This window comes from Neovison vison, chromosome 3 (genome assembly GCF_020171115.1).
Source record: "Neovison vison isolate M4711 chromosome 3, ASM_NN_V1, whole genome shotgun sequence".
In the NCBI taxonomy this organism is placed as follows: Eukaryota; Metazoa; Chordata; class Mammalia; order Carnivora; family Mustelidae; genus Neogale; species Neogale vison.
Window position 1 is genome coordinate 159,954,768 of NC_058093.1, and position 26,647 is coordinate 159,981,414.

Here is a 26,647-nt window from a genome sequence, read left to right on the forward strand (position 1 = left end):
GCGGGGCGGAGGCGGCTACGCCCCCGCCCCGCCGGGCCCGCCCCCTCTCCTGGCAAGAGTGGTTCCTCGGTTCCTGAGTGCCGCTATCAGCTCTCTTATGGATGGTGGCCCAGCGCAGAAGCACAGCCTCCGTCCCAGGAACGAAGGCCCTACTGGAGTGGCCCAGGACCTTCCACAAAGACCCGAGGCTCGTGTGCTTGTCAGGAACGTCCCGCTGCCCCTCACGGCCAGGGCCCCAGCTAGCGGATGGGGCTGGCCGCGGGGCCTAGAGAGCGCGTCTCGGGCCTCAGAGAGGCGCAGGGCTGCGGAAGGGCTCGAGGAAAGGGCTCCCAGCTTGCCGGTGTCGGGGCTCACAGCCCACTCTGCCCGCGCCTTTGCCCCTCCCGCTCCAGCGAGCCCTGTGGCGCCGGCGAACAGGCGGACACGCGGATCTGCCCGACCGGGACGGGGTTCCGGGTCGCACTGCGCATGCCCTGAAGTCATGGCCGGCGGAGGCGGTGGTTCGCGGCGGCGCGCTGCGCGCGGCGGTAATTAGTAATTGTCCTCCTGCTCCCGGGAGGCGAGGCGCGTGGGGCGCGGCTTCCCGGTGGCTGCGCGGCGGTACCGCGGCCCGAGGGGCAGCCGGCCAGATGAGACCGCCGCTTCTCCGTGCCCTGTAGAGGTTTTTCAGAGAGAAGCACGGAGCGGTTCCGAACCCTCCGGACCGCCCGCGGGAACTGAAGCGGCGCGAGGGGCCGGGCAGCGGGACGGCGAGGCCGCGAAGAGGTGAGTCCCGCAGGTCCGGGAGGGGACAGCTGAGAGGGGAGCCTCGCGGGCCGTGGAGGCCGGACTTTCCCAGTTTCGGGTGCATAGTTGGGCTTCGGGGTGCAGTGAAGGACTTTAGGACGAAACAGTCTGTCCTGTTCATATCGTATTCGAAGAAGGTACTGTGGTGTTTAAAAATTAAAAAGCCTTTGGAAGCAGTTTTGTGTCCTCTTTCCCATTTTCTCCACTCGCCCCTTTTTCCAGACCCTTGTCCTTCGGCTTTCTTTATTCTTCCACACACGTTGATTTGCAGGGAAAATCCGCCGGCCGGTCCGCGACTGCCCTAAGCATCCTCCCTGGAGAAACGCATGCAGCTGTCCACTGAGCCATCCGTCTGTGCGTGTCCCCACCCACCCCGCTCCCCATCCTGCGAATGATTTCTTTATCTTTCATTTTTGTATATTAACTGAATTTCCAAAACTTCAGGCTCTGAAGATTCTTCTTTTAGGAGTCTAGCCCTATGGTAGTTACTTCCATTTTCCACTGCTCCCAGTAGAATAAGCAAGCGGCAGTGTGCAACAAACAAATGGCAGTTATGGGGCACCCGCGCAGACATTCGTTCATGTGGTTTCTTCAGTCATCCGTCAAATATGTATCTTACCAGCTTTTCCTGGTGCAGGAAACAGCTGAAGGTGGTAGAGCTAGGTTGCCCCGTCCTCGGTCTCTATCTCCAGAACCCAGCCCTAGCCTCTCTGGCTGAAGGCAGATAAATTTGGTCACAATCACCATCCATCACTGATGATGGACGTCTGCTGGGTCCTGAGATGTCTGTCCATCTGCTTCTCCGGACTATACCTTCCCTTGTTTAGCTGAGTTCTGCTTTTCAAGGCGCAACTTGAGATAGATATATAGATATATAGATATAGGTATCTATATATTTAAAAAATAAATAAAACAAAGAGCTCATTTTTAATTTATACATAGATATCTATAGATATAGATATAGATATCTATAGATATAAAATCTGAAAAATGTAAAAAATAAATAAAAGAGCTCATTTTTAATTTATATATAGATATATAAATAAATATCTATATTTATTTATCTATAATTTATCTATAGATATTTATCTATAGATAAATTAAAAATGAGCTCTTTGTTTTATTTATTTTTTACATTTTTCAGATTTTATTTCACAGTAATCTCTACAGCCAGCATGGGGCTCAAATCTACAAGTTCAAGAGCCATAAGCTCCACTGACTAAGCCAGCTAGGTGCCCTAAAGCTCAACATGAATATTCTGTTTGGAGTGTGGGCCTTTGGGTCCAAATACTATTGTGTGGATGAATGATGATAGTCTGTGATAAAATTTTCACTCTTTTATAGCCATAAGAATGATACCCTTTTTCTGAAGTTATTTGAAGAGGTGTTATTTTGCAGTCACTCAAGAGAATGAGATCAATCTATATGTACCAGCACAGAGGAAAAAGTGGGGAAAAAAGATCCTGTTTGTATAAAGGAAAAAAGACACATCTATTTGAGTATGGATAGAAACCATCCTAAGGGATAATACAAGAAACTGGCAACACTAGGTACCTTTGAGGAGTAGGATTGGGGGAAAGAAGCTTTAAATTGATTTGTATGTATTTAAGAAAAAGTTTTAAATGTGAATTATTTTGAGATTGTCATTTCTACTTTTTTTTTAACATTAAAATATTATTCTGTGAAATAATGATGATAGTGGGGATAATGGGGTATTGTTTCGAATCTTTGTTCTTACCGGGCCCTCCCTTTTGAGGGTCCACAGAAGCAGTAATAAGAAGTTGCCAGCTATGGCTGTGACCACATGAATCTCCAATTTCTGAGTTACTATTGCTTTTGCAGTGCTAATTATGGTCTCAGCACTCAGTTGTTCTCCAGTTGTTTCAAGTGTTTTACCAATTCAGGGGTAGAGCCTAGGATTCTTTCTATTTCCTTTGTGTGTGTGTGCATATATATATATATATAGTTCTTTTATGTTTTCACAGTAGGTAGCAGTACACCAGTCAGGCACACTAAATGGTGTTCTATAAACCTTGATTACTTGATACCAATTTTCAGCATGAGATTTCTTAATTCAAATTGTTTTAAAAGCGAAGGCAAGAATTTTTTTTTTCTATTTTCTCTAGGAAGGTGCAATGGCGAGGAATTTATCTGTAATCTTGATTCTGACCTTCACCCTGTCAGTCACAAATCCCCTTCATGAACTAGAACCAGCAACTGCTTTCCCTCAGACCACTGAGAAAATTATTACAAATTGGGAATCTGGCATTAACGTTGACTTGGCAGTTACCACACGGCGACATCATCTACAGCAGCTTTTCCATCGCTATGGAGAAAATAATTCCTTGTCAGTTGAAGGGTTCAGAAAACTGCTTCAGAATATAGGCATAGATAAGGTTAAAAAAATCCATATACACCATGACCACGACCATCACTCTGACCATGATCACCACTCTCACCGTAATCACGCTGCTTCCAATAAAAACAATCGGAAAGGTTTTTGCCCAGACCATGAGTCTGATAGTTCGGGTAAGGATCCCAGAAACAGCCAGGGGAAAGGATCTCGCCGATCTGAACGTACCAATGGTAAAAGGACTGTTTTAATCAAGGATGGTGTTACTGCTAGTGAAGTGACCTCAACTATGTATAATGCTGTCTCTGAAGTCGGAACTCACTTTCTAGAGACAATAGACACTCCAAAACCCGGAAGACCTTTCCCCAAAGATGTGAGCAGTTCCACTCCACCCAGTATCACAGAAAAAAACCAGGTGAGCCGGCTGGCCAGTAGGAAAACAAATGAATCTGTGAGCGAGCCCAGAAAAGGCTTTATGTATTCCAGAAACACAAATGAACATACTCAGGAGGTAAGATGAATGCTTTTCATTATGCCTGCTTGTTTGTCATGTCATTGCCATTCTATCTCTACTTGCAAGGAGCATAAAGTAAAAATAAAATGATGAGGTTATTGGAGAGCGAATTTCTACCTTCTCATCCAGGCATCCATCAAAACCCAAAGGCCTTTGTCCCTACTGTGTTGTAAACATTACTGATAGAAAACTTGGAGGGTAATTTTTTTATAAAATGGTGCTGGCAGCTACAACTGTTTTCTAATATGGAATTTAAAATGAGTATGAAAAGCAGTAATCAAGGTTATTTTTGGATAAAGTCTTTAAAAGGTGAATATTGTTAATGAAAAGTAGAGAATGAGAGGTGGAAAAAGCAGGCGTTAGAATCCATGTTTTAGGGAAAGGTGTGGTTGAAGGCACAATAGAAGGCAAGAAGAGCAGTAGTGTTACCTTCTTGGAAGAGGGATCTCAATGACTTGTGGAGTGCTGAAACTGGAGCAGCTCCCAAGAACCATGTGCTGGACAATAGAAAAATCTGGGAACTGAGGTTCTAAAGTCATGTGTTTTTCCTAAACTTGACTTCCAGACTGTACAATTTTCCTTGGCTGAGAAATGTCCAGGGCAAGGAATTAGTTGGTATGCATTAATATGCAAACCTTAAAGAGTACTTCATTCAAGTCATCCTATGACTGTACCAATTCCAGAATAATCCTAATGTTCATTCCCATAGCAACACTGGTCCTAAAGTTTGTCCTGAATAGTATTGGCCAAGAACTATGGGAATTTAAAGTAACTTTACAGAAGATGAGAAACAGGTGCTACTGCCAATTTTTTTGTGTGAGAAGGGGAGCTTAGATTACCTAGAGGGGATTCTCTTCAAACTAAGCTTGTCATCTAATTAAGTTGTTGAAACAGCTGCCTGCTGGTACAAGTTTGTTTTATTAACCAGCCTTGCCCTCTGTAAGAGTAATTTACATAATTTAATATTCTCTCGTAGAGCTTTTGCCAGGTGAATAGACAGAACTGAGCTAAGTTTTGCAAGTACAGTCATTGCAGGAAGAGTGACGTGTCTTGGGCTTGTTTAGGCCATGTAGGGTAGCATTACTACTAAAGCACCATATTTCTCAATCTCTAATGAACTCCATCTCAAAATTAAAGCTCATTTCCTTAATAGGTTTATACAATGAGTTAACAGGCTTGTGAATGTCCATTTATCCTCAAGGTTGTTCCGCTGAGGGCTTTCTTTCTGGATTACTAGTGACTGAGCTGCTTCTCCTGAGAAAAAAATAGGCAAAGAGGTAGGATATTGCCATTGTGACATAGCATCTCCAGGGAGCTTGAGGCAAGTTCCAAAGTACTCAAGACACAAGTTGGTTTTAATGCATTAACTTGAAAAAATAAAGAAGTAGCTTCAGTATGGAAAGGGTGTTGTATCATCAGAAAACTTTTTTGGATTGTGTAATGAGAAGGCTTTTTGGTGATTTTCACTGCTTTGTTTCCTGCAGTGTTTCAATGCGTCAAAGTTGCTTACATCTCATGGCATGGGCATCCAGGTTCTGCTGAATGCAACGGAGTTCAACTATCTCTGCCCAGCCATCATCAATCAAATTGATGCTAGATCATGTCTGATTCATACAACAAGTGAAAAGAAAGCTGAAATCCCTCCAAAGACCTATTCTTTACAAATAGGTAGAGTCATCTTTTTTATGCAAAAATAATTTCAAGTAGATACATTTATGTTACACTTTTTCTTATATTTATATCAACCTATTCATTTTCCAGCATAATCCCAAGTATCTTAATTGTTTGTTCTCTGCCTTGAAAGTGAAGAAAGCAAGCTGGTTAGCCTTGCCTTAAGAAAAAAAATAATAATAAAAAAATAAAACAGCTATGTAGCTGAGGTCATCCTACAGGAAATCAGGGGCATCTGAAATTTGGGCTTTTTATGTTGTCACACTGTTTCAGAAGGTCAGTTAATATCTGCTGTTTAAGAGCCTAAATCTGGTTCTTATTAATAAGTGAAACCAGGATCAGTTCTGCTGTAGTGTAGACCTGCGTTGCTCAAAAACTATGGTAGATAAATAATTCCCTTGTTTACTGAATAAATCATTGAATTCTCAGATTCTTTCTTTTTATATTTCTTTTTTCTTCTTTTTTTTTTTTTAACATTTTATTTATTTGACAGACAGAGATCACAAGTAGGCAGAAAGGCAGGCAGAGAGAGAGAGAGAGGGAAGCAGACTCCCTGCTGAGCAGAGAGCCCGATGCGGGACTCAATTCCAGGACCCTGGGATCATGACTTGAGCTGAAGGCAGAGGCTTAACCCACTGAGCCACCCAGGCGCCCCTCTTCTTTTTTTTTTTTTTTTAACTCCTCTCTTTCATAATTTAGCTGTGTATGGGAGTCCAAAAGCTCAGGTCCAAGTGATCTAGAATTTGTCATTGGTAACTATTTTCTCCCTTTGACCCCCATCTGAAGAACTTTCCACCAGGTTTCTGCTCTTTCCCAGGAGGGTTCAATCAGATTGTTCATTTGCACCAGAAACAGATTTCTCAGTTATTATTCTGTTACCACAGCCCTCTTCCACTAAGTTTGTATTTCTTTACTTAAGAAATGCAACTTGCTTTGACAAGTTGCTTTATGCTACTCTGTTAAAGTTCATCAATTGTATAATTTTTCCTTTGCTGTGTTTATTTGACAGCCTGGGTTGGTGGCTTTATAGCTATTTCCATCATCAGTTTTCTGTCTTTGCTCGGCGTTATCTTAGTGCCTCTCATGAATCGGGTGTTCTTCAAATTTCTCCTAAGTTTCCTTGTGGCGCTGGCCGTTGGGACATTAAGTGGTGATGCTTTTTTACACCTCCTTCCACATGTAAGTACAGACATTTGCCCTATCAGTGTATTTTATTATTCAACAGTGAAAAGATTAATATATTTTTGGTTTGTACTAGAATTCTTTGTTTGATATATTTAAGAGATTAGAAATTTGGTTTAGAGGAGTTGATTCTAAACTGTATTAGGTGACTGAAATTTGCATTTACATACTACATCTTAGTATATGTTCGTGGTTTGTTTTTTGCTTTTCTCTTTAATGAAATTTACCAAATACAGACTAATTTAACTTTTTGGACCCAGTTAATAAAAGGAGATAGATTCTGCCCAGATATTGTTACTGTGACAGATACATTAGTGTAATTGCTACAGAAATAAAAACTGATTCTGTATGTACTCAAGAAATAAGTTTTCCTTTGGAGTTGAATTTATGTGTATAATTAGAGATTCACACTCACTGATACAAGTAAATTCTTAAGTAATTTGAATAGAGTTTACTTAATAGCTCCATTAAAAAGTTAAATGTTTAGATCTCATCTTTTAAGCTTCCCTTAAAGGTTTACAGGTCAGTAGGGAAAAAATCCTTATGAGAGCTCTCTACATAGCCCGTCATGTTCCATCGTGTAGTGAAAAACTGTTTTTGCTGTGCTGAGCTCCCCGTCCCCAGATGGCAGATGTTCACCACGCAGCCTGTGTGTAGGGTGTACCCTGTGACCACCCCCAACTCCCCTCTGTTGATGAGCTGCACACTCGGTTCCCTACCATGCCCGAGGGCCAATGCCTGCTGCAGACTGCTGGAGCGTAGCACCTGATCTCAGATACCTGCCAGGGCCCGTGACACACACTAGGCTTTTTGTAAGCACAGAAAGAGACTGGTGTGGGCTTTTTCAGTGTGGAGTACAAATAGAACACCCTGTATGCCTCTTGAGTCTGGGAATTCCCTGTCATTTGTGGCCATGGTAACTTGTTCAGCATTGAAAATACCTGCTACCTATATGAGAGTCAGGGAATGCTTCTGTCATCACGCTAAACCAATGCACACCGTTAAGTGCCTTAGCACATTATACATTAAGCTCTAGCTCACTAGTAGCCTGTGGGTCATTTTGATGTATTAAACTTCCCCCTCAGTTCTGACATAGCCCATTAATTGCCTAATTCTGAATGGTTTCCATATTTGGCCTTACTGTCTTAGCCAAGTTTTCTGACATGTATGAAACTAATGAATTCATAAAATACATACTGTTTTTCCTGTAGTCTCATGCAAGTCACCACCATAGTCACAGCCATGAAGAGTCTGCAATGGAAATGAAGAGAGGGCCACTTTTCAGTCATCTGTCTTCTCAAAACATAGAAGAAAGTACCTATTTTGATTCCACATGGAAGGGTCTGACAGCCCTGGGGGGCTTGTACTTCATGTTTCTTGTTGAACATGTACTCACATTGATCAAGCAATTTAAAGATAAGAAGAAAAAGGTAAGGAAAAGTACTGTTTACTTACTAGACATTTTTGAGTAGGATTCTAACTAGACTGTTAGCTGAGCTTTTCCAGCAGGTATGATCTTCATTCAAGAGAGTTTCAGTACCCTGAAATACTTTTTCTTTCCAGAGGCATAACCCTGGAGTTCTCTGTTTTCAGTATTTCCTTCAGACTCCTGAAAGGGTAAAAATGGCAGAGGTTCAACATTTGTGTAAAACCAAACAAGGCACAAGCAGAGTCTTGAAGATCTGAAGCATCATGATTACAGCCTTGATGGTGGCAACGGTTTCTTGGGTATATACACCCAAATTTATTGATGTGTGTTTGTTAAATATGGACGCCTTCTTCATTGTCAGTCATACCTCAGTAAAGTGTTGTGTTTGTTGGTTTGTGTGGGTTTTTTGTTGTTTTTTTTGTTTTTTCTTAAAAACATGCTGAGATCAAGACCTCCATGCTGAGATCAAGACCTGAGCTGAGATTGAGAGTCGGACATTTAACCAACAGAGCCAACAGAGCCATCCAGAAATCCCTACATGCTTTGGTTTTTTTGTTTTTTTAAAGATTTTATTTATTTATTTGACAGAGAGCACAAGTAGGCAGAGAGGCAGGCAGAGAGAGAGAGAGAGAGAAGCAGGCTCTGCACTGAGCAGAGAGCCCAATGTGGGGCTCGATCCCAGGACCCTGGGATCATGACCTGGGCCAAAGGCAGAGGCTTTCTTTTTTTTTAAAGATTTCATCTATTTATTTGACAGACAGAGATTACAAGTAGGCAGAGAGGCAGAGAGAGAGAGGAGGAAGCAGGCTCCCTGCTGAGCAGAGAGCCCGATGCGGGGCTCGATCCAGGACCCTGAGATCATGACCTGAGCCAAAGGCAGAGGCTTAACCCACTGAGCCACCCAGGCGCCCCTACATGCTTTGTTTTTTAAAGAAGCATTATGGTCACACTGTCAGTATTTTTTGGTAGTTAGGTTAACTGTTCTCATTAACTTTAATTATTCACCCTGTAGCTGAATATTCTCCATGTTTCAGAGGGTTTGTGACTTTCACAGTCTTGTCCTTTACAGATTGCCACCAGAAAATAGTATGAAGCCAAACCATAGGCTCTTTATTTCTGGTTTAAAAAAAAAAAATTAACTATGGTTATCTGTCACCTCTTAAACTGATGTGACCAGGCAAGTCAGTCAAAGGACTGTCCTGATGGAAACTCTTAAAAAGGACGTATACACATCTTAGATATTTTAATTTAACTTAAACTGCGTGTACATTCATATTCTGATCATTTGTTGTTGACCAAGGTTTTCTTTGAGTCAGAAGTTTGATAATTTTTTCTGTAGCCATGCTCCTTCACCTACAGTCTCCAATTTTGGTTTCTCTCAAGTGAAGAAGAGGTTACACACTTGGAAAGCTATACGAGAGTAGAATCTAGGTTTTGTAAATTTTATGCAATGGTTGCTTTACATAACTTGATAGTCTTTTTTTTTTTAACAACTTGCTTTTGAATCTTATGAAAGCATTCAGCTTAAGTTTTCATAGAACTATTCTCACCATCATTTCACAGTTTGAGTTATGTGTCATTAAATTGTGCAATTACTATAACAAGCCTAACTGGCATGAAGAGGTTTGAAAACAAACGCAGTTGTTTCCTGTTGAGCGCAGAGCTCACTGTGGGAAGCAAGTGCGTGTGTGAACAGGAAAGTTGCCTCCTTCTCCCTCCTGTGAACATTTGCCCTTAGAGATTTGTCCTTCACTAATACCTCAAGTTACAAATTGTGAACCTTCTCTTTACTGGACCTAAAGCTAGAGGAAAGAAGTGAAATGAGAATAGCTTATTCACTCCTCATCCAGGAGTCCTCTTCCATGTTCCCATTGTCCCAGGTGCTTCACTTGGACTGATTGGAGGATATATCCTACTTGCTGACATTCCCTGGAATTCTTTCCCTAAAAAAACAAATGATCTTACATTAGTTTCAGGGGGAGGTTTGGAGGTTTGTTTGTTTTACTGTGTCTCTAGTTCACATGCCATCATTTCTAACATTCTAATTTCAATTTAGTTTTTAAATTTTACCTATAGATAGCTTTTCTTTAATCTGGTACTCTTTAACATGGGACTGTTAAGAAGTAGGCTCCCTGTGATTTAACACAGAACAATTTTTAACTCAGTTGTGAAATCAATCTTGTGTCATGACCAATGTTTTTAAAGGCAGCAGTAATGTACAGTGTATGACGTGTTTTACTATGGCTTATAGTCAAAGAAGTTTAATGATCTCTTTTCTAAAATAGTTTCTACTGGAATAAAAGCTCTGAAGAGCTAGGACCTTTGCTACATCTCCAATGCCTAGAATAGCATCTGGCATGATAATAGTTAACAAACATTTGTTGAACGTATAAGAAACTTTAAATGGCAAGCAAGCATAATTTCTACACAGACTTCCCACAGGAGTTTTGCAAATGTTAGTTGTTCTCTTCCCTTTCAGAATACATTGAGTTTATCTTTTGTTAAAGGTGTCCAGATCTTAGAGTTACTCATTTAACAGTTTTAAATTACATTTGTTCTCTCAAAACAAAACAAAACAGGGGCACCTGGGTGGCTCAGTGGATTAAGCCTCTGCCTTCGGCTCAGGTCATGATCTCAGGGTCCTGGGATTGAGCCCTCCATTGGGCTCTCTGCTCAACAGGGAGCCTGCTTCCCGCTCTCTCTCTGCCTGCTGCTCTGCCTACTTGTGATCTCTCTCTCTGTCAAATAAATAAATAAAATCTTAAAAAAAAAAAAGTTCTTCCATATACAGTGAGTGTTTAGAACTTTTTCAGCCTTGTAACAGGACCTAGGATTTTCCTGAAGATATCCATTCTGCATCCTTAGGAGATTGCATATATCATAAGATATCTGTCAATTTGAAATCAATATTCAAATTCAAATACACCTCAGATGTATGAGGTTACATCTCATACTTGATTATATATAGTTGGACCTTTATAATAAGTTCAACCTCAAAAACTTTTTTCTACCAGTGAAGGCTGTTTCTACCAGTGAAGGTCACGTTGAGGACCTGCAGGTCATCTATGACATCTCCCTTATCCTCGTATCTAGGCTAGTTTTAGTGAATACATCCGTAACTTTTCCATTTCTCTCCCTCTTCCTTGCTATCATTCTAGTCTAAGCCATGCTTTTCTCCCACCTGGGTGATAGCATCCACTTCTTAACTGGCCTGTCTACAGTATTTTATTGTTTCCTTCTCCCAGTCCAGAACAGAACAAAGTGATTTGTTTCAATGGAAATCTGATGAAGTTGTACACCGCCATTTATAATCCTTCCTTCAGTGACTTCTCTATATTTGTAGGACATAGTCCACACTTTTAACTTGGTTTGCATTGTCTGGGTCTCCTTCTGCCACCCAGCCGTTAGCCCCCTATCTCTGACCACCTTGCACTGCTTTCATTTCTGGGATGGGATTGGCCTCTTTCTGTTTTAAGACCCTCCCACATGCTGTTCTCCCTACGTGGAATCCACCTCTATTCCCCCACAAGCTTCTGCTTATCTTAGGTCTTGGTGTAAGGATCACCTTCTCAAGGAAACCTGCCCTGGGACTTAGTTAGGTCTTATTATACACTCTCATAGCATTATGTGTTTTCCCTTTATAAAACATGAAAAATTGCAATCAAAGAATTGTTTAATCGTTATATCTGTAAAGCCTCCCTCTCTATGGATGATAAGCTCCATGAAAACATTGACCATGTGTATCTTGCTTTATGTTGTATTGCCAGCATACAGCATAGGGAACATTATAGGTCCTGATACTTACAGAATGAAAGAACTGGTTAATCTGTAAATTCTCTGGAGAGTCATTGCCCAGCAGGAAAGAAAGCATTAACTGAACTGATATAAAACATCCTGAATTCATTTATTGTCACAAACATTGAAGTACTTTCTCCGTTAAAGGTACTAAGCTGGGGGTCGGTATAAAGATGGGTTTGTGTGCTTGCCTTTAAAAACTCTATAGTCTAAGAATGTACGGATGGTTTACATGTTATCAGAGCTAGAATGAAATCTCGGGCCCAGTGGTGATTGTTTAAGTCATACTCAAAAGGACTGCAGATAAGAAATCTATTATTTGTGGGACCATTTTCAGTCATTTTGAGTATTCTCTTCTACATAGGAAACATATATAAGTAAAGTATTACTTTTATGTAAGTAAGCAAAGTAAAGTATTGAATGATTTACATAAGTAAATCACACACTGCACCATTGTTCAAATGGTGACCTTTCTGCTTGGGCTCAAAGATAAGGATAATAGCTCAAGCATGGTATTGAGGTGGTTAAAAAACCTAGTGATAAATTCGAGGCTAACTAATAAGAGATTTGTTTTTAAAAAAAAAAAGGAAGCTTGGTAATGGTGTTTTATTATAGGAAAAGTATTTTAGTTTTAATAGCAAACACCTTATCAGTGTCACAGTATAGTTTTAGGTTATAAAAAGTCTGGGAAGTATGGGGTTTCGGTGTCCAAAAGAGGGCTGGAGAGAACCAAGCAGTTGGTTAGCAGATCACTAAATGCTGGAAAAAATGTCTCCAGTTGGTTCTAAAATTGATAACCTGAGGCATAGTTCTGTTTAATATGTGTATGAAGCATTCAGGCCTCTAGTTAAAATCCCTGTGCTGATTCATTAGGTCTGGGTGTGGCCCAAGATTGTTCATTTCTAACAGGCTCCCCAGAGCACATTTAAAGTAGATGACCTAGGGGACATTGAGAAAGATGGATATGTGATTTTGCAACATTTCTTATTACTGAAGCCTTGATGCTTCACCATCCTGAGCAACTGTTATGCCTAAAACACACGGCTAGGTGCTGTGTAAATTAACTATAGGCCCTGCCAGCCCTTGGAGGACTTTTATCCCAATCCCAATAAAGGTCCCTTACTCTGTTGTCTTCCCTGGGTCTTCCGCTTAACTGTTTGTTTATAATTGTACACAGAAGCACTTCAATGGTTTTAAAGTGCTGCTTTCTCTTACCATTTTAGAATCAGAAAAAACCTGAAACTGATGATGATGTGGAGATTAAGAAGCAGCTGTCCAAGTATGAATCTCAACTTTCAACAAATGAGGAGAAAGTAGACGCAGATGATCGTAAGTCTTAACAAATCTGAGGTGTGGAGGGAGTTTACTGCACTGTGATTTGCAGGCAGCTTGGACTATCTGGGACAGAGGGGACCATGTCCCTTTGTCTATTTTATTTTTTTTTTTTACTTTTGAAATATTTAATGCCTTTTCTTTTTAATTGCCAGTGAGTAAGCTGTTTATATTATATTTACATTTCATCCTCTAATTTTTTATTTTGAAGGAATTCAGACATACAGAAAAGTTTCAAGAGTATTGCAAAGAGGGGCGCCTGGGGGGCTCATACAGTTAGGCGTCTGCCTTCGGCTCAGGTCATGATCCCAGGGTCCTAGGATCAAGCCCTGCATCAGGCTCCCTGCTCAGTGGGGAGCCTGCTTCTCCCACTTCCTCCTCCTGCTGCTCCCCCAACTTGTACTCTCTCTCTCTCTATCAAGTAAATAAATAAAATCTTTAAAAAAAAAAAAAAAAAGGTAATACAGAGAATTTCTGTATCTTTCATACAGCCCCCATATTTTACCCGCCCTTATCATTCTGTTTCTCTCTGAGTACACATACACACACTGTTTTGCTAAGCCATTTGAAAGTAAATTACAGACGAGATGTCTCTGTATCCCCACATGCTCCCTATATGTTTACTTAGAAAAGGGACATTGTCTTGTATAACCATGGTTCAGTTATTGAAATCAGGAAATTAATGTGATACCATGTCATTACTAGTCTCTAGACCTCACTTGTGTTTTTCCAGTTGTCTTAATGACTCCTTTATATTTTCCCTTCATCAGAAGAAAAAGTTGGTCCAGAGCATAGCCCAGGATCAAATACTGCATCTAGTTGCCCCTCATTTGGGCTGTTTCTAATCTCTTTTAGGACTAGATTGATCACTCGGGGCAGAAGTACCACAATGTGGTATTATATCCTCTCCAGTAATGCGGTGTGCTGCCTGCCGTGATGCCCCGCTGTGAAGTTACTGTTTTTCCTGTAACTGGACTCTTAGCTTGCCATTTCTTATTGGATGAAATGAGATAAGATGAAAATTTTAAACCAGACTCCTCGCCATGACCCTCATGGTCCGACCCTGCTCTCCACTCTGTCCCATTGTTCGTTGTGTCCAATCTCACTGCCCTTCTTTTCATTCCGTGAGCACACCAAGTTTATCTCCAAGCCTTGCATTCACTATTGTTCCTGCTCGGAAGCCTCCTGTCGGATCTTCACACAAATTCCTGCCCCATCAGTTAGACTCAGAGGCCTTACCTGATCACGCAAAGACAAATGTCTCCCAGTTACTGTCCTTCCCATTACCCTTTTCTGGTTTTCTCCATGCTGCCCAGTGCCTCATAGGACGTTATTTACACATGTTTTCTTATTAAATGTGTCTGTCGCCCCACAAGAACAGAACGTGCTAGAGGCGCCTGAGTGGCTCAGTGGGTTAAAGCCTCTGCCTTCGGCTCAGGTCATGGTCTCAGGGTCCTGGGATCGGGCCCTGTATCGGCTCTCTGCTCAGTGGGGAGTCTGCTTCCCCCTCTCTCTCTGCGGGCCTGTGTGCCTGCTTGTGATCTCTCTCTCTCTCTCTCTCTGTCAAATGGATAAATAAAATCTTAAAAAAAGGGGCGCCTGGGTGGCTCAGTGGGTTAAAGCCGCTGCCTTCGGCTCAGGTCATGATCCCAGGGGCCTGGGATCGAGCCCCACGTCGGGCTCTCTGCTCCGCGGGAAGCCTGCTTCCTTCCCTCTCTCTCTCTGCCTGCCTCTCTGCCTACTTGTGATTCCTCTCTCTCCATCAAATAAATAAAATCTTTAAAAAAAAAAAAAAAAAAAGAACAGAACGTGCTTGAAGTTAGAGACTTTGTCACACTCCCATCTGTCCCCCATGCCCGGCAGAGTACCTGGCCAGAGTAAGTGCTCACTAACCAGGGAGAAATCTGCTTAGTTGCTACTGCCTACCTCTACGGTTTCCTTCCCAACCTTGGTTTTTTTATCCTGGTTTTTTCTCTGAAGAGTAAATAAAATGTTCTTGCTCTTCTTGTGTCTATTCCTTCTTCATCACGGAGTCCAGTTGGTGTATAACAGTGAGAGGGAGTTGTTGCCCTGGAACTGGACCACAGTGTTGGGAATGTACCCATGAAAAGTGTGATCCGTGCACAGGACAAAGGGAAAAAACAAAACTTTATTGTTGAAATTTACTTTTCTTTGTACAAGTAGATAATAAGTAAATTGTCCTTGGTGATCACTGTATTTCAAATGCTTATTTTTCCTTGAACTTCACCCTAAAAAAAGAAGTTAGACAAGAGGATTATGCATGTTTTTTATTCCCAATTTTCAGTATTTTTCTTAACTGTTTTTCTAAAGTAAGTATATGCTGCTTTTTTAACCAGGGAAAAAAGACATCTTTTAAAATGTAAGGAGGCAGGTATTATACTGTATGTTAATTAAATGGAATTTTATTAATAACTTGAAAAAGAAAAAATGTAAGGCAGAAGAAATCAAGGGAGAATCTTGGGGCTAGTTATTGGAGATTGAAGTTTAAAGTCCGTTCTTAATCTGTGAGGCCATTTCATTTCTAAAATTCATTAAAACCTATTGATGTTTTGCATCAGCAGTATTCTGCTTCATTCTGTATGTGAGAGGCTTGCCATGCTCTAAGATCTTTTTTGACTTTGTCGGGGAATGTTTGAAATACGCGCATTAATAAAGCCTTCTGACTTTGACCCAATGTCCCTTATGTTTACACCTAGGACCTGAAGGCTATTTACGAGGGGACTCACAGGAGCCCTCCCACTTTGATTCTCCACAGCCAGCAATCCTGGAAGAAGAAGAGGTCATGATAGCCCATGCCCATCCACAGGAAGTCTATAATGAATATGTCCCCCGAGGCTGCAAGAATAAGTGCCATTCACATTTTCATGATACGCTCGGCCAGTCCGACGATCTCATTCACCACCATCATGATTACCATCATATTCTGCATCACCACCACCACCAAAACCACCACCCCCACAGTCACAGTCAGCGCTACTCTCGGGAGGAGCTGAAGGACGCCGGCATCGCCACGTTGGCCTGGATGGTCATCATGGGCGACGGCCTGCACAATTTCAGCGATGGCCTCGCAATTGGTACGCATCTGCATGTTTGCTTCTTGTTGGCTGACTCTGAAAGTCACATGACGCCACCAGGCCCCTTTTAATGAAGACTGGGGCCATTTTGATAAAGCTAATAACTTCTAAGATCATCAGAATGTTATTTCTTCTGTAGCTTTGTTGACAGTGAAGTACTAAATAAAAGTTACATAAGATTAAGTGCTGCAAACTGCCTGCTCCGTTACCTAAGTGGTAACTCTCAAAAATTGTTTTAATTTGTAGAATCTTAAAATCAAGCTTTAACATGCATGGAGTATATGTTTTTGTCGGGTTTTGTTTGTTTGTTTTTACATTAGAGTTCCCCCCCTTATCTGCAGTATAAACAATATTAAGGTACAAGACACTTTTTTCCATCATCTTTTATATGGAAGGAATCCTAGCATATCTGATAAGTTGAGTTAAAAAAAAATTTTAAGAGAGATTTTGCTATTGTTCATTCTATCATAACCAAGAGATAATAGAATACTTAAAAATTGTAGTGACCTGGTGCTGGAAGTAGCAGTGGAAATAATTACAGGTTAGGCAGCTAAGGCCTGGCAGGGTGAACCCCTTGCCCAAGGAGGCAGTGCTGTTTTGTAACCAGGCAGAGAGGAGCACAGTTGGCTCCCTGGAAGCCTGGTGTGCTTCCTCCTCTGGGTACTGTGCACAGCAGAAGCAACAGAGGAGGAGATACACATGCTCCGTCACACTTTATAAGCGATCGGTTGAATACAGTGCTAGTTTTTAAAATGGGAGGAGCTATTTGTCTTAGACTTTTCTTATTAGACAGTGAAAGAATGAATGTGAACAAATCTAATTACCTAGTGGATTCTTCTGAGGCCAGTGAAATGTGTTTGTACTCTTGACTGCTGCATTTTCTTCCAAACATTTTAAATCAGTTTACTTTTTACATAAATGTTTTCTGTGATAACGATTACATCTCGGGTCTGTGATAAGATCCTCTAACACTCTGAAGCACAGTGGAACTTACCCTTCTCAGTTGTACCTGCTTATGCTCCATTGGGAAATTTAAACCTAATTTCATGTAACCTAACGTTACTTGTAAAGAATATGCAGAGTGCTGCTGGAAAGTTCTGTTAATTCATGACCAGAATCTCATTTACTTCTTTCACCTCATGCTGTATGCTGGTAAGATTTAAAAAAAAAAAAAAAAAAAAAAAAAACACCCATAGAACAACGTAGCCAAACTTTCTCTGATTGATTTTTACCCAGGGGCTGCTTTTACTGAAGGTTTGTCGAGTGGTTTAAGTACTTCTGTTGCTGTGTTTTGTCACGAGTTGCCTCATGAATTAGGTAAGAAAGCCATATAAACAGTATTTTCCAGGGGGATGAAGTGTCCTAGTGTCACTGGCATTTGCTATTGATGGTTCCAGCAAGCTTCCTCATAACTTCTCTGCCTTCTACTAGCCTAGCTAGGTTTCTTTTCTCACTGAGTATAAGTTTGTTTCCAGCCAGTACTCTGACCCTATGAGTATAATTACACAACTGCCTCTGTGGCATTGCCAGAGAGATTTGTGGGCTTCCTCTCTCATCCTCTTACCCTACCACATGCCTTCCTGGACCAGCATACTGGTGACGTCAGTGATCATTATCTTCATACCTGCAATATGAGTAAGACCACAGGATTCAAAGAAGTCAGCTTCCATTAACAGAGAGAAATTGGCAAAGGGATTCTCACTGGAGCTAAAGAAAAGGGAAGTTGATGAATTGTGTTTTGAATATTTTTCTCCTCTATCACCAGGATTTAAAACCTTCCCAGAGTTGTTCTGGATCCCAGTTCATGCCCCTGTTTTTCTTCTTGTAGATACATATTTGCACACACCTGTGCTGCCATTTTCAGTTTTGTTCCTTCGCATGTTTTCTGCCATTCAGAAGGCCTCCCATCTGCCTGCCGGATGCTTATAATCCTCCACATCTGGCTTACGTTCCACATTCTAGGTCCTTCATATTCCATGAAGCCTCTATTAGCTATTCCCATCTTCATTGCTCTTTTTATCCTTTTATAACTAGAACATTAGACTCTTAAGCTCTTAATTATAGATTGCCTTTATCATTTGCTGATCATTTCATGTGTGAAATGATCAGTGAAATCCTCTTCTTTGTGCCCAATTATAAGCTTGTTGAAGACCGTGCAAGAGCGCAAATTTAAATTCATGGTATTTATCATTCATTGACAGAGTGAAAGCCTTAAGAAAAACTTTGGATTAAAAAATACCTTAATTTGGGACGCCTGGGTGGCTCAGTTGGTTGGGCAGCTGCCTTCGGCTCAGGTCATGATCCCAGCGTCCTGGGATCGAGTCCCACATCAGGCTCCTTGCTCGGCAGGGAGCCTGCTTTTCCCTCTGCCTCTGCCTGCCTCTCTGTCTGCCTGTGCTCGCTCTCCCTCCCTCTCTCTCTGACAAATAAATAAATAAAATCTTAAAAAAATAAATAAATAAATACCTTAATTTATAGAGGTGTTAGTGTGATTTACACTAATACTTGTTACCCCTGGTAATCGTTAGCTGCTTTCTTTTTCCTTCAAAAAAATTTAGAGAAGTTCTTAAATTAAAAAGTTTCTTGGGTATGTGTCTGAATAGTGATTTCTTTCCTTTCTTTGTTCCCTTTTTTGTTTTCTGTTAAAGGTGATTTTGCTGTTTTACTAAAGGCTGGCATGACTGTTAAGCAAGCTGTTCTTTATAATGCTTTGTCAGCCATGCTGGCGTATCTTGGAATGGCAACGGGAATCTTTATTGGTCATTATGCTGAAAATGTTTCTATGTGGATATTTGCACTTACCGCTGGCTTATTCATGTATGTTGCTCTGGTTGATATGGTAAGTTTTTAAGAAGTCTAATTACAGGGGCGCCTGGGTGGCTCAGTGGGTTAAGCCGCTGCCTTCGGCTCAGGTCATGATCTCAGGGTCCTGGGATTGAGTCCCGCATCGGGCTCTCTGCTCAGCGGGGAGCCTGCTTCCTCCTCTCTCTCTCTGTGCCTGCCTCTCTGCCTACTTGTGATCTCTCTCTGTCAAATAAATAAATAAAATCTTAAAAAAAAAAAAAAAGAAAAAAAAGAAGTCTAATTACAGTGTTGACTAACAAAATAGAGAGAATGTTCAGTGAAACCTCTTTAAAAAAAATAGTAAGATTGATTGATTGATTGATTTGAGAGAAAGAATCCCAGGGTGGGGGGAGGAGCAGAAAGAGAGAGAATCTCAAGCAGACTCCACAGTTGAGTGCTGAGCCAATCCAGGCTCAATCCCAGGACCCTGAGATCACAACCTTAGCCAAACCCAAGAGTCAGATGCTTAACCAACTTAACCAGGCACCCCATGAAACCTCATTTTTAAAAAGGCTTTAGTTAGGAGGTGCCTCACTGACTCAATCAGTAGAGCGTGCAACTCTTGATCTCAGGGTTATGAGTTCTAGCCCCACTGTGGGCATAGAGCTTACTTTTTTTAATCAATTAATTAATTAATTTAAAAGGCTTTATAATAAATACAGTAATAAGTGAGTCTGTATTTTATAAGATAGCATAGAAAATACAGGTTCTTTAGGGTGTATCTTTTTGGATTACTGATCGCAATAAATAAAATCTTTAAATAAATAAATAAAAATAAGGAGTTGGCTCAGTTTATCCAGCGACATATAAAGCTAGTATTACTGCCCCGTAAATTCTTCTAAAAACGAATCCGTGGTTCTGAAAACCTAAATGTTGCTCTTGTTTTTTCTTTAAGGTACCTGAGATGCTGCACAATGATGCTAGTGACCATGGATGTAGCCGCTGGGGATATTTCTTTTTACAGAATGCTGGGATACTTTTGGGTTTTGGAATTATGTTGCTTATTTCCGTATTTGAACATAAAATTGTGTTTCGTATAAATTTCTAATTAGGGTGTAAATGCTAGAGTAGCTTGAAAAAATATTGCTGTCTGTAGCTTGAATAGGTCATAGGGAGATGAGAGTTCATAAGCTGTGATATGCAGCCTTTGCGGTTAGTGGATTTTGTGATTTTTTTTTTAATTGAGTATTTCCATTTGTTTTGCTTATAAGGTCAGTTATGGTGGTAACACAAAGGTACGTTTTAATATTTAAGTTATTCTATTTTGGGAATATGAGCTATATGTGCAATTTACCAATTTTACCAGTTTATTGTATAAACAAGAGATTTGGCATGACATATTCTGTATATTTCAGGAAAATTATCTTTAATGCTTTTTCTAGAACCTAATTTAACACAGTAAGCCCCATGCTGGATGTCAGGCCTCTGAAGAACTGCTGGCATTTAGGAGTAAGGATACACAGAAAGCCCAAGATACCAATAACACTTGTACTGAATTTTAGCTAAGAAATAAAGAGAAAAAAAAAATCTGTAAGAATTAAGAAGGCACAGATTTCTTTCCAAAAAAAAAAGTCACAAAACTCATTACAAAATAGAAGAGAAAATTTAAATTAAAATGGCAATACTAGTGTAGAGTACCTTCATAACATATTTGTCATAGTAAAATAAACCACATAACATATTTGTCAGTAAGATAAACCACATTGAGCACTTTTTACTAATTTAGTTGTACATTTAACTTTATATAATAGAGAAGTCTAAGTATATTTAATGAATTCAAGCAATATATACCTTACCCAAGAAATTGGAATGTTCAAATATTTGTGTGGAGTTATACCAGATGAATATGAGTAAGTCTATGTATGGCCAAAAACTTGGGTATTGAATGTTCTGGTTATCTGGTTTACCAAATGACAGCATAATAGAGCTTTGAGATGGGCAAGGACATTAAAACTACACTGAGTGTAATTTGACTCCTTGAATTCAGAAAGTACTTCAGTGCTTCAGTGTTGTCATTATGAGCAATTATCATTTTTATATGTAGTACTTTAGACATACTAGGGCTGTCTGTGGCATTCTCTAGATGTTGCTTTTCTACAAAATAAATTCCCCATGTCAGCTTGATATCAGATATCCGACTTCTTTTTTTTTAACACCATCATAACTACTTAAGCATACAGCTCATTAGTTTTAAGTATATTCACATTGTTGTGCAATGGATCTCCAGAGCTTTTTCATCTTGCAGAACTGGATCTCTATATGCTTTAAACCATAACTCACTTCTTTCTCCCACAGCCCCTATAACCACCATTCTACTTTCTGTCTCTGAATTTGAGATGTCTGATTTTCTTAAGTCCTATCCAGACTATAGTATATCAATTCACTTATATTATTGATCAGTTACATCAATTACTCAGTTTTAAATTCTTTTCCACAAAGATAGTTTAAGAAATATTGACCCACAGTTTGTTCCAAGCTGCCCCTAATTTTTCTTTTATAACAATCAGAGCCTTAAGCTTGAGAAAAAGCACTGATGCCCTACATTTTAAAGAGAATTTTAAAAAATATAATAATAAAATAGACAAGACCCTAGACCCCACTTAGAGCCTATTGAGAGTCAACTGGACCATCATCTCTATTCCCCAAGCCAAGTGAAAGGGATGGATATGGGTAACAAGAGAATGACTAGGGTTGAGGGTGCCTCAGAGGATGACATGAAGCATCTCCTCTAGCAAATGATTACTCTGCTTCAGAATTCTGCCCACAGACCTTCCTTACTGCTACTACAGCAGGGCAAGATGAGGAAGCTCTGGAAGAGCTGGAAATGTTCCTTGAGATTGGGGAACACAGCCTTGACTTTTCACAGATTCTGAAGGTGGAAGATGTGCTGGGCCTAACCACAAAACAGAGTGAACTGGAAAGATAGTTCCCACTCAAGGTCAAACGGAAACTCCGTAGTGAACACATGGAAGGTTTAAGGAGTTAGTTTCCATGGATTCATATGGGGGAGAATGGAGATTAAAAGAACATGCAGGAGCTGTAGAGTGTGAACCAAAACCTGATCTTTAGGGGGAAAGAAAGCTTAAAAGACTGATAGAAAAATGCACAAGTAATAACTTGAATGAAAAAGACAGAGATAGGTGTATAGGTGGCTCAGCTAGTTAGGCCTTGGGCTTGGGCTCAGGTCATGATCCCAGGGTCCTGGGATGGAGCCAGGTCAGCCTCCCTGCTTGGTGGGGAATCTGCTTCTCCCTCTCCCTCTGCCCTGCCCTCTTCCCCTGCTCGTGCTCTCTCTCAAATAAAATCTTTAGAAGACCTAAAAATAGAGTAGATCATGTATACTTGGGAACTTTATGGATTAATTTTCTAAAAAAGAGATAGACTTACTAAGAAAAAATAGAAAGTCAATTACTGTTGGGGGCACCTGGGTGGCTCAATCATTAAGTGTCTGCCTTTGTCCTAGGTCATGGGTCCTGGGTTCAAGCCCCACATGGGGCTCCCTGCTTGGTGGGAAGCCTGCTTCTCCCTCTCCCACTCCCTCCGCTTGTGTTCCTGCTCTCGCTGTCTCTTTCTCTGTCAAATGAATGAATAGAATCTTAAAAAAAAAAAAAAAAGCCAATTACTGTTAAAATAATCACATCAAAATTCTTCCCTTTCTCCTCCAAACCAGGCATTGTTTGCTGTGTTTTACCAAAACTTCAAGCAGCACATAAATATCTAGCATATTTCAATAGTTTCTGGGATTAGAAAAAAAAATGTTCATCATGGTAATTGAAGGTAGTGTAATCTTGAAATAAAACCATGCTGGGAAAGGCATCTACCTCAGACCCTAAGACTTCCTCTACATTCTCGCTAGCTATGTCAACAGTGGAGGGCCGTAACCACTCTTGGCTCAGGCCATTTATCAGTGAACAACCTTAAAGGGTAAGGTCTGTGAAAGATCAGGCCTGTGTAAGAGGCAAATTCCCCAAGCTCAGTCGCTGCCCAAAATTCACAGCATATGCAGCACCCACCAGAGACTTTTCACTTTGCTACTGTGGGATTAGGGTCCAGAGGTACTAATGCAAGTGCTGCTCATGCTGCTTGCTATGGTGTGAGCAGTCAAGTCCTTCGTGTCCCAGGAGTCTCGTGTCTTCAGCCATTATCCATGAAACACAACAGGCTAACTTGCAGCTTCTAAATTGGATACAATTTCAGACCCTTCCAAAACCTCGCAGGATGGTGTAGGAAAAGCAAAAGTGAATACAGATATAAGAATCCTAAATAGCAAGTCAAACTTAGTATATAAAATAATCAGGTAAGGCGATCCTAGGAATGCAAGCATGATTCATCTGAAAACCTATTACTGTAATATACTATGTTAGCAGATTAGATTAAATTTTTCAAGAAAAAAACTTAAAACCATGACCGAATCAAAAATGGTATAATTTGGGATTAAAGGAAAACAGTTCAGCATATTAAAAGTACAAGACACACACCTGTACCCCTGGGGATAAAAATACATTATATGTTTATTAAAAAAATTTTAAATTTAATAAATTTTTTTAAAGAAAAAAGTACAAGAAATTTTTTTCTTAAAAACTTACCTCCTTTGCCATATCCCCACCCTATGAAGTCAAGGGCTCAAGAAAGAGCAGGAGAGGAGGTGAGGGAGAGGTGTAGAGAGGAAGGAACTAATATAGTCCAGAAAGAGAAACCACAATTCCATGTAGAACTTGAACTTCCCATATAAAGTGTAATGAAAATTAAAGGAGGTAGCAAATTACAGTCTCACATCCGTCATCATAAGCACTATGTTACTGATAACTAGAAACATTTTTTACTTTTAAGAAAAATTGTAGTAAAATATACATAACAAAATGTACTGTTTTAAACATTTTTAAAGGTACAGTTCAGTGTCATTACATACCTTCACATGTTGTACAGCCTTCACCACCATCCATCTTCACACCTCTTTCATCATCCCATACCGAATGTCTGTACTTTTTATAAACAATAATTCATTCTCCCTCCAGTCCCTGGTAATCGCTGTCCCAATTTTTTGTCGCTACTCATCTGACTACTCTAGATATACCACATAGGTGAAATCATACAATTTGTCCTTTTGAATCTAGCTTATTTCACTTAGTATGTCCTCAGGCTTCATCCATGTTGGAGCATGTGCCAGAATTCCTTCCTCCTTAAGGCTATTACTTCATTGCACATATATACCATGTTTTATTAATCTGTTTATCCATCAACGGACATTTGAATTGATTCCACCTTTTGGCTGTTGCAAGTATGTTGCTAGAAACAGAGGTACAAATACCTTGTTTTCCTACTTTTAGTTCTTTGGGAGTATATACCCAGAAGTGGAATTGCTGGATTATGTGGGAATTCTAGGTTTAATTTTCTGAGGAACTGCCGTACCACTTTCCACAGCAACTGCACAGTTTCACTATTCCAGCTATAAAGGTGTAAGAAAGAGTTCCAACTTCCCCACATCCTCACCGACATTTGTCTCCTGTTTTGTTTGTTAGTTGGTGCTAATAGCCATCCTAATGGGTGTGAAGTGGTGTCTCATTGTGGTTTTGACTTGCATTTCTCTAATGACTAATCATGAACATCTTTTTGTGGCTTTTGGGGCCTTAGTTAATCTTTGGAGAACTGTCTGTTCAAGTTCTTTTCCCCTGTTTTAATCAGGTTGTTTGGGTTTTGTTCTTGTTGAGTTGTAGGAATTCTCCACATATTACGGATATTAACCTCTGATCAGATATGTAATTTATAAATACTTTCCCCCATTCTATGGATTTTTTATCTTTTTTTAAAGATTTTATTTATTCATGGATTTTTTATCTTAATAGTGTCCTATGGTGCACAAAAATTTTCAATATAAAGTCCAATCTATTTTTTATTTTGTTGTCTTTACATTTGGTGTCATATCTAGGAAATCATTGCCAAATCCAGTATCACAAGGCTTTTCCTCTGTGCTTGCTTCTTAGAGTTTTATAATTTTAGCTCTTATGTCTTGGAGTTAATTTTTGCATATGGCATTAGGTGAAGGTATAATGATCCCGCCATGATCCCCCTCCATGCCTCTCAAATTCCTCACATCACAGAGATCATAAGATAATTGTCTTTCTCTGATTGACTTAACTCGCTTAGCATAATACCCTCTAGTTCCATCCACGTCATTGCAAATGGCAAGATTTCTGGGGGGATTGATGGCTGCATAGTATTCCATTGTATGGATACCACATCTTCTTTATCCATTCATCTGTTGATGGACATCTAGGCTCTTTCCATAGTTTGGCAATTGCCTCCACACATTTTATTAGATTTATACCTAAGTATTTCACGTTTTTGGTGCCATTATAAATCATTCTGATTTTTTTATTTTATTTTTTTTTTTTTAATTTTTTTTTTTAAAGATTTTATTTATTTATTTGACAGAGAGAAATCACAAGTAGACGGAGAGGCAGGCAGAGAGAGAGAGAGGGAAGCAGGCTCCCTGCTGAGCAGAGAGCCCGATATGGGACTCGATCCCAGGACCCTGAGATCATGACCCGAGCCGAAGGCAGCGGCTTAACCCACTGCGCTAATTTCCAATTTATTTCCCAATATACAGAAATAAAAATGATTTCTGTGTGTTAACCTTATATCCTGCAACCTCGCTAAACCTCGTTTTTTGGAGGAAGGTCTTACTGAGTTTTGAAAGGAGTTACAGTTCTAATGGCAAAGCTTAAGAAACACAAAGTTTTTATATCTAGAAAAAGCTAGAAATAAAACCATAAATGCTGTATACTAAGTTGAAGAAAGAAAATTGATGAAGAAACAGAAATGCAATATATCTTATCAAATATTCCTTTTGAAGATCCATGGCACACAACTTTTTAAAATGATTTAAAAACAAACCATGATGAGAGGGGAGCCTGGGTGGCTTAGTCGGTTGCACATCGAACTTCAGCTCAGATCATGATCCCAGTTGGGCTCTGCACTCCGCGGGAAATCTGTTTCTCTCCCTCTGGCCCTTCTTCCCCCTCTGCCTGCTCATGATCTCTCTCTTCTCAAATAAGTAAATAAAATAAAATTTTAAAAACCCATGATGAGATAACACTACTCACCTACTACTAGAATGGCCAACATAAAAATACTGGTGGAGCACCCAGCTGGCTCAGTCATAGAGCATGTGACTCCTGATCACAGGGCTGTGAGTTTGACCCCCACATGTGGCATAGAGTTCACTTACAATTTTTTAAAAATATATTTTTAAAAACTGCTGGCTTTCAAGTACGTAAAATTATTTTTATTTTATATATGCCAGCAATATCAATTACTGGCAAAGATATAGAACAACTGGAACTTTCATACATTGCTGATGGGTAATGCAAAATGGTAAGGCGACCATAGAAACCCCTTTAGCAATGGTTTTGAAAGTAAACATGCACCTATGTTATGACCCAGCAATCCCTCTCCTGTGTATTTACCCCAGAGTAACTGAAACTTGTATTTACACAAAAAGCCTATATAGCAGTTCTATTCATAATTGCAAGAAACAGAAAACCACCTTAATGTCCCTCAAGAGTTGAATTCCTAAACAATACTGTGGTGTCTTTGTTCAATGCAATACTACTCAGTATTAAAAAGAATTAACAATTGATACAGGC

At 40.1% G+C, this 26,647-nt stretch overlaps 1 protein-coding gene across 1 annotated transcript; it reads left to right on the plus strand.

Moving 5' to 3' along the window:
- The first annotated feature begins 115 nt into the window (after positions 1-115).
- On the plus strand, positions 116-21,125 carry SLC39A6 (solute carrier family 39 member 6). The gene is made up of 10 exons (XM_044243146.1): positions 116-765; positions 2,913-3,650; positions 5,138-5,321; positions 6,334-6,503; positions 7,718-7,936; positions 12,954-13,059; positions 15,780-16,157; positions 17,394-17,474; positions 18,806-18,996; positions 19,897-21,125. The coding sequence occupies exons 2-10, from the start codon at positions 2,922-2,924 to the stop codon at positions 20,047-20,049; spliced, it is 2,211 nt and encodes a 736-aa protein (XP_044099081.1). The 5' UTR covers positions 116-765; positions 2,913-2,921; the 3' UTR covers positions 20,050-21,125.
- The last annotated feature ends 5,522 nt before the right edge of the window (positions 21,126-26,647 follow it).

Coding starts and splice junctions, on each gene's coding strand:
- SLC39A6 (XM_044243146.1), top strand. CDS start 2,922: ATGGCGAGGAATTTATCTGTAATCTTGATTCTGACCTTCACCCTGTCA. Junction 17,475..18,805: donor CGAGTTGCCTCATGAATTAG/GTAAGAAAGCCA, acceptor TTTCTGTTAAAG/GTGATTTTGCTGTTTTACTA. Junction 18,997..19,896: donor ATGTTGCTCTGGTTGATATG/GTAAGTTTTTAA, acceptor TTTTTCTTTAAG/GTACCTGAGATGCTGCACAA.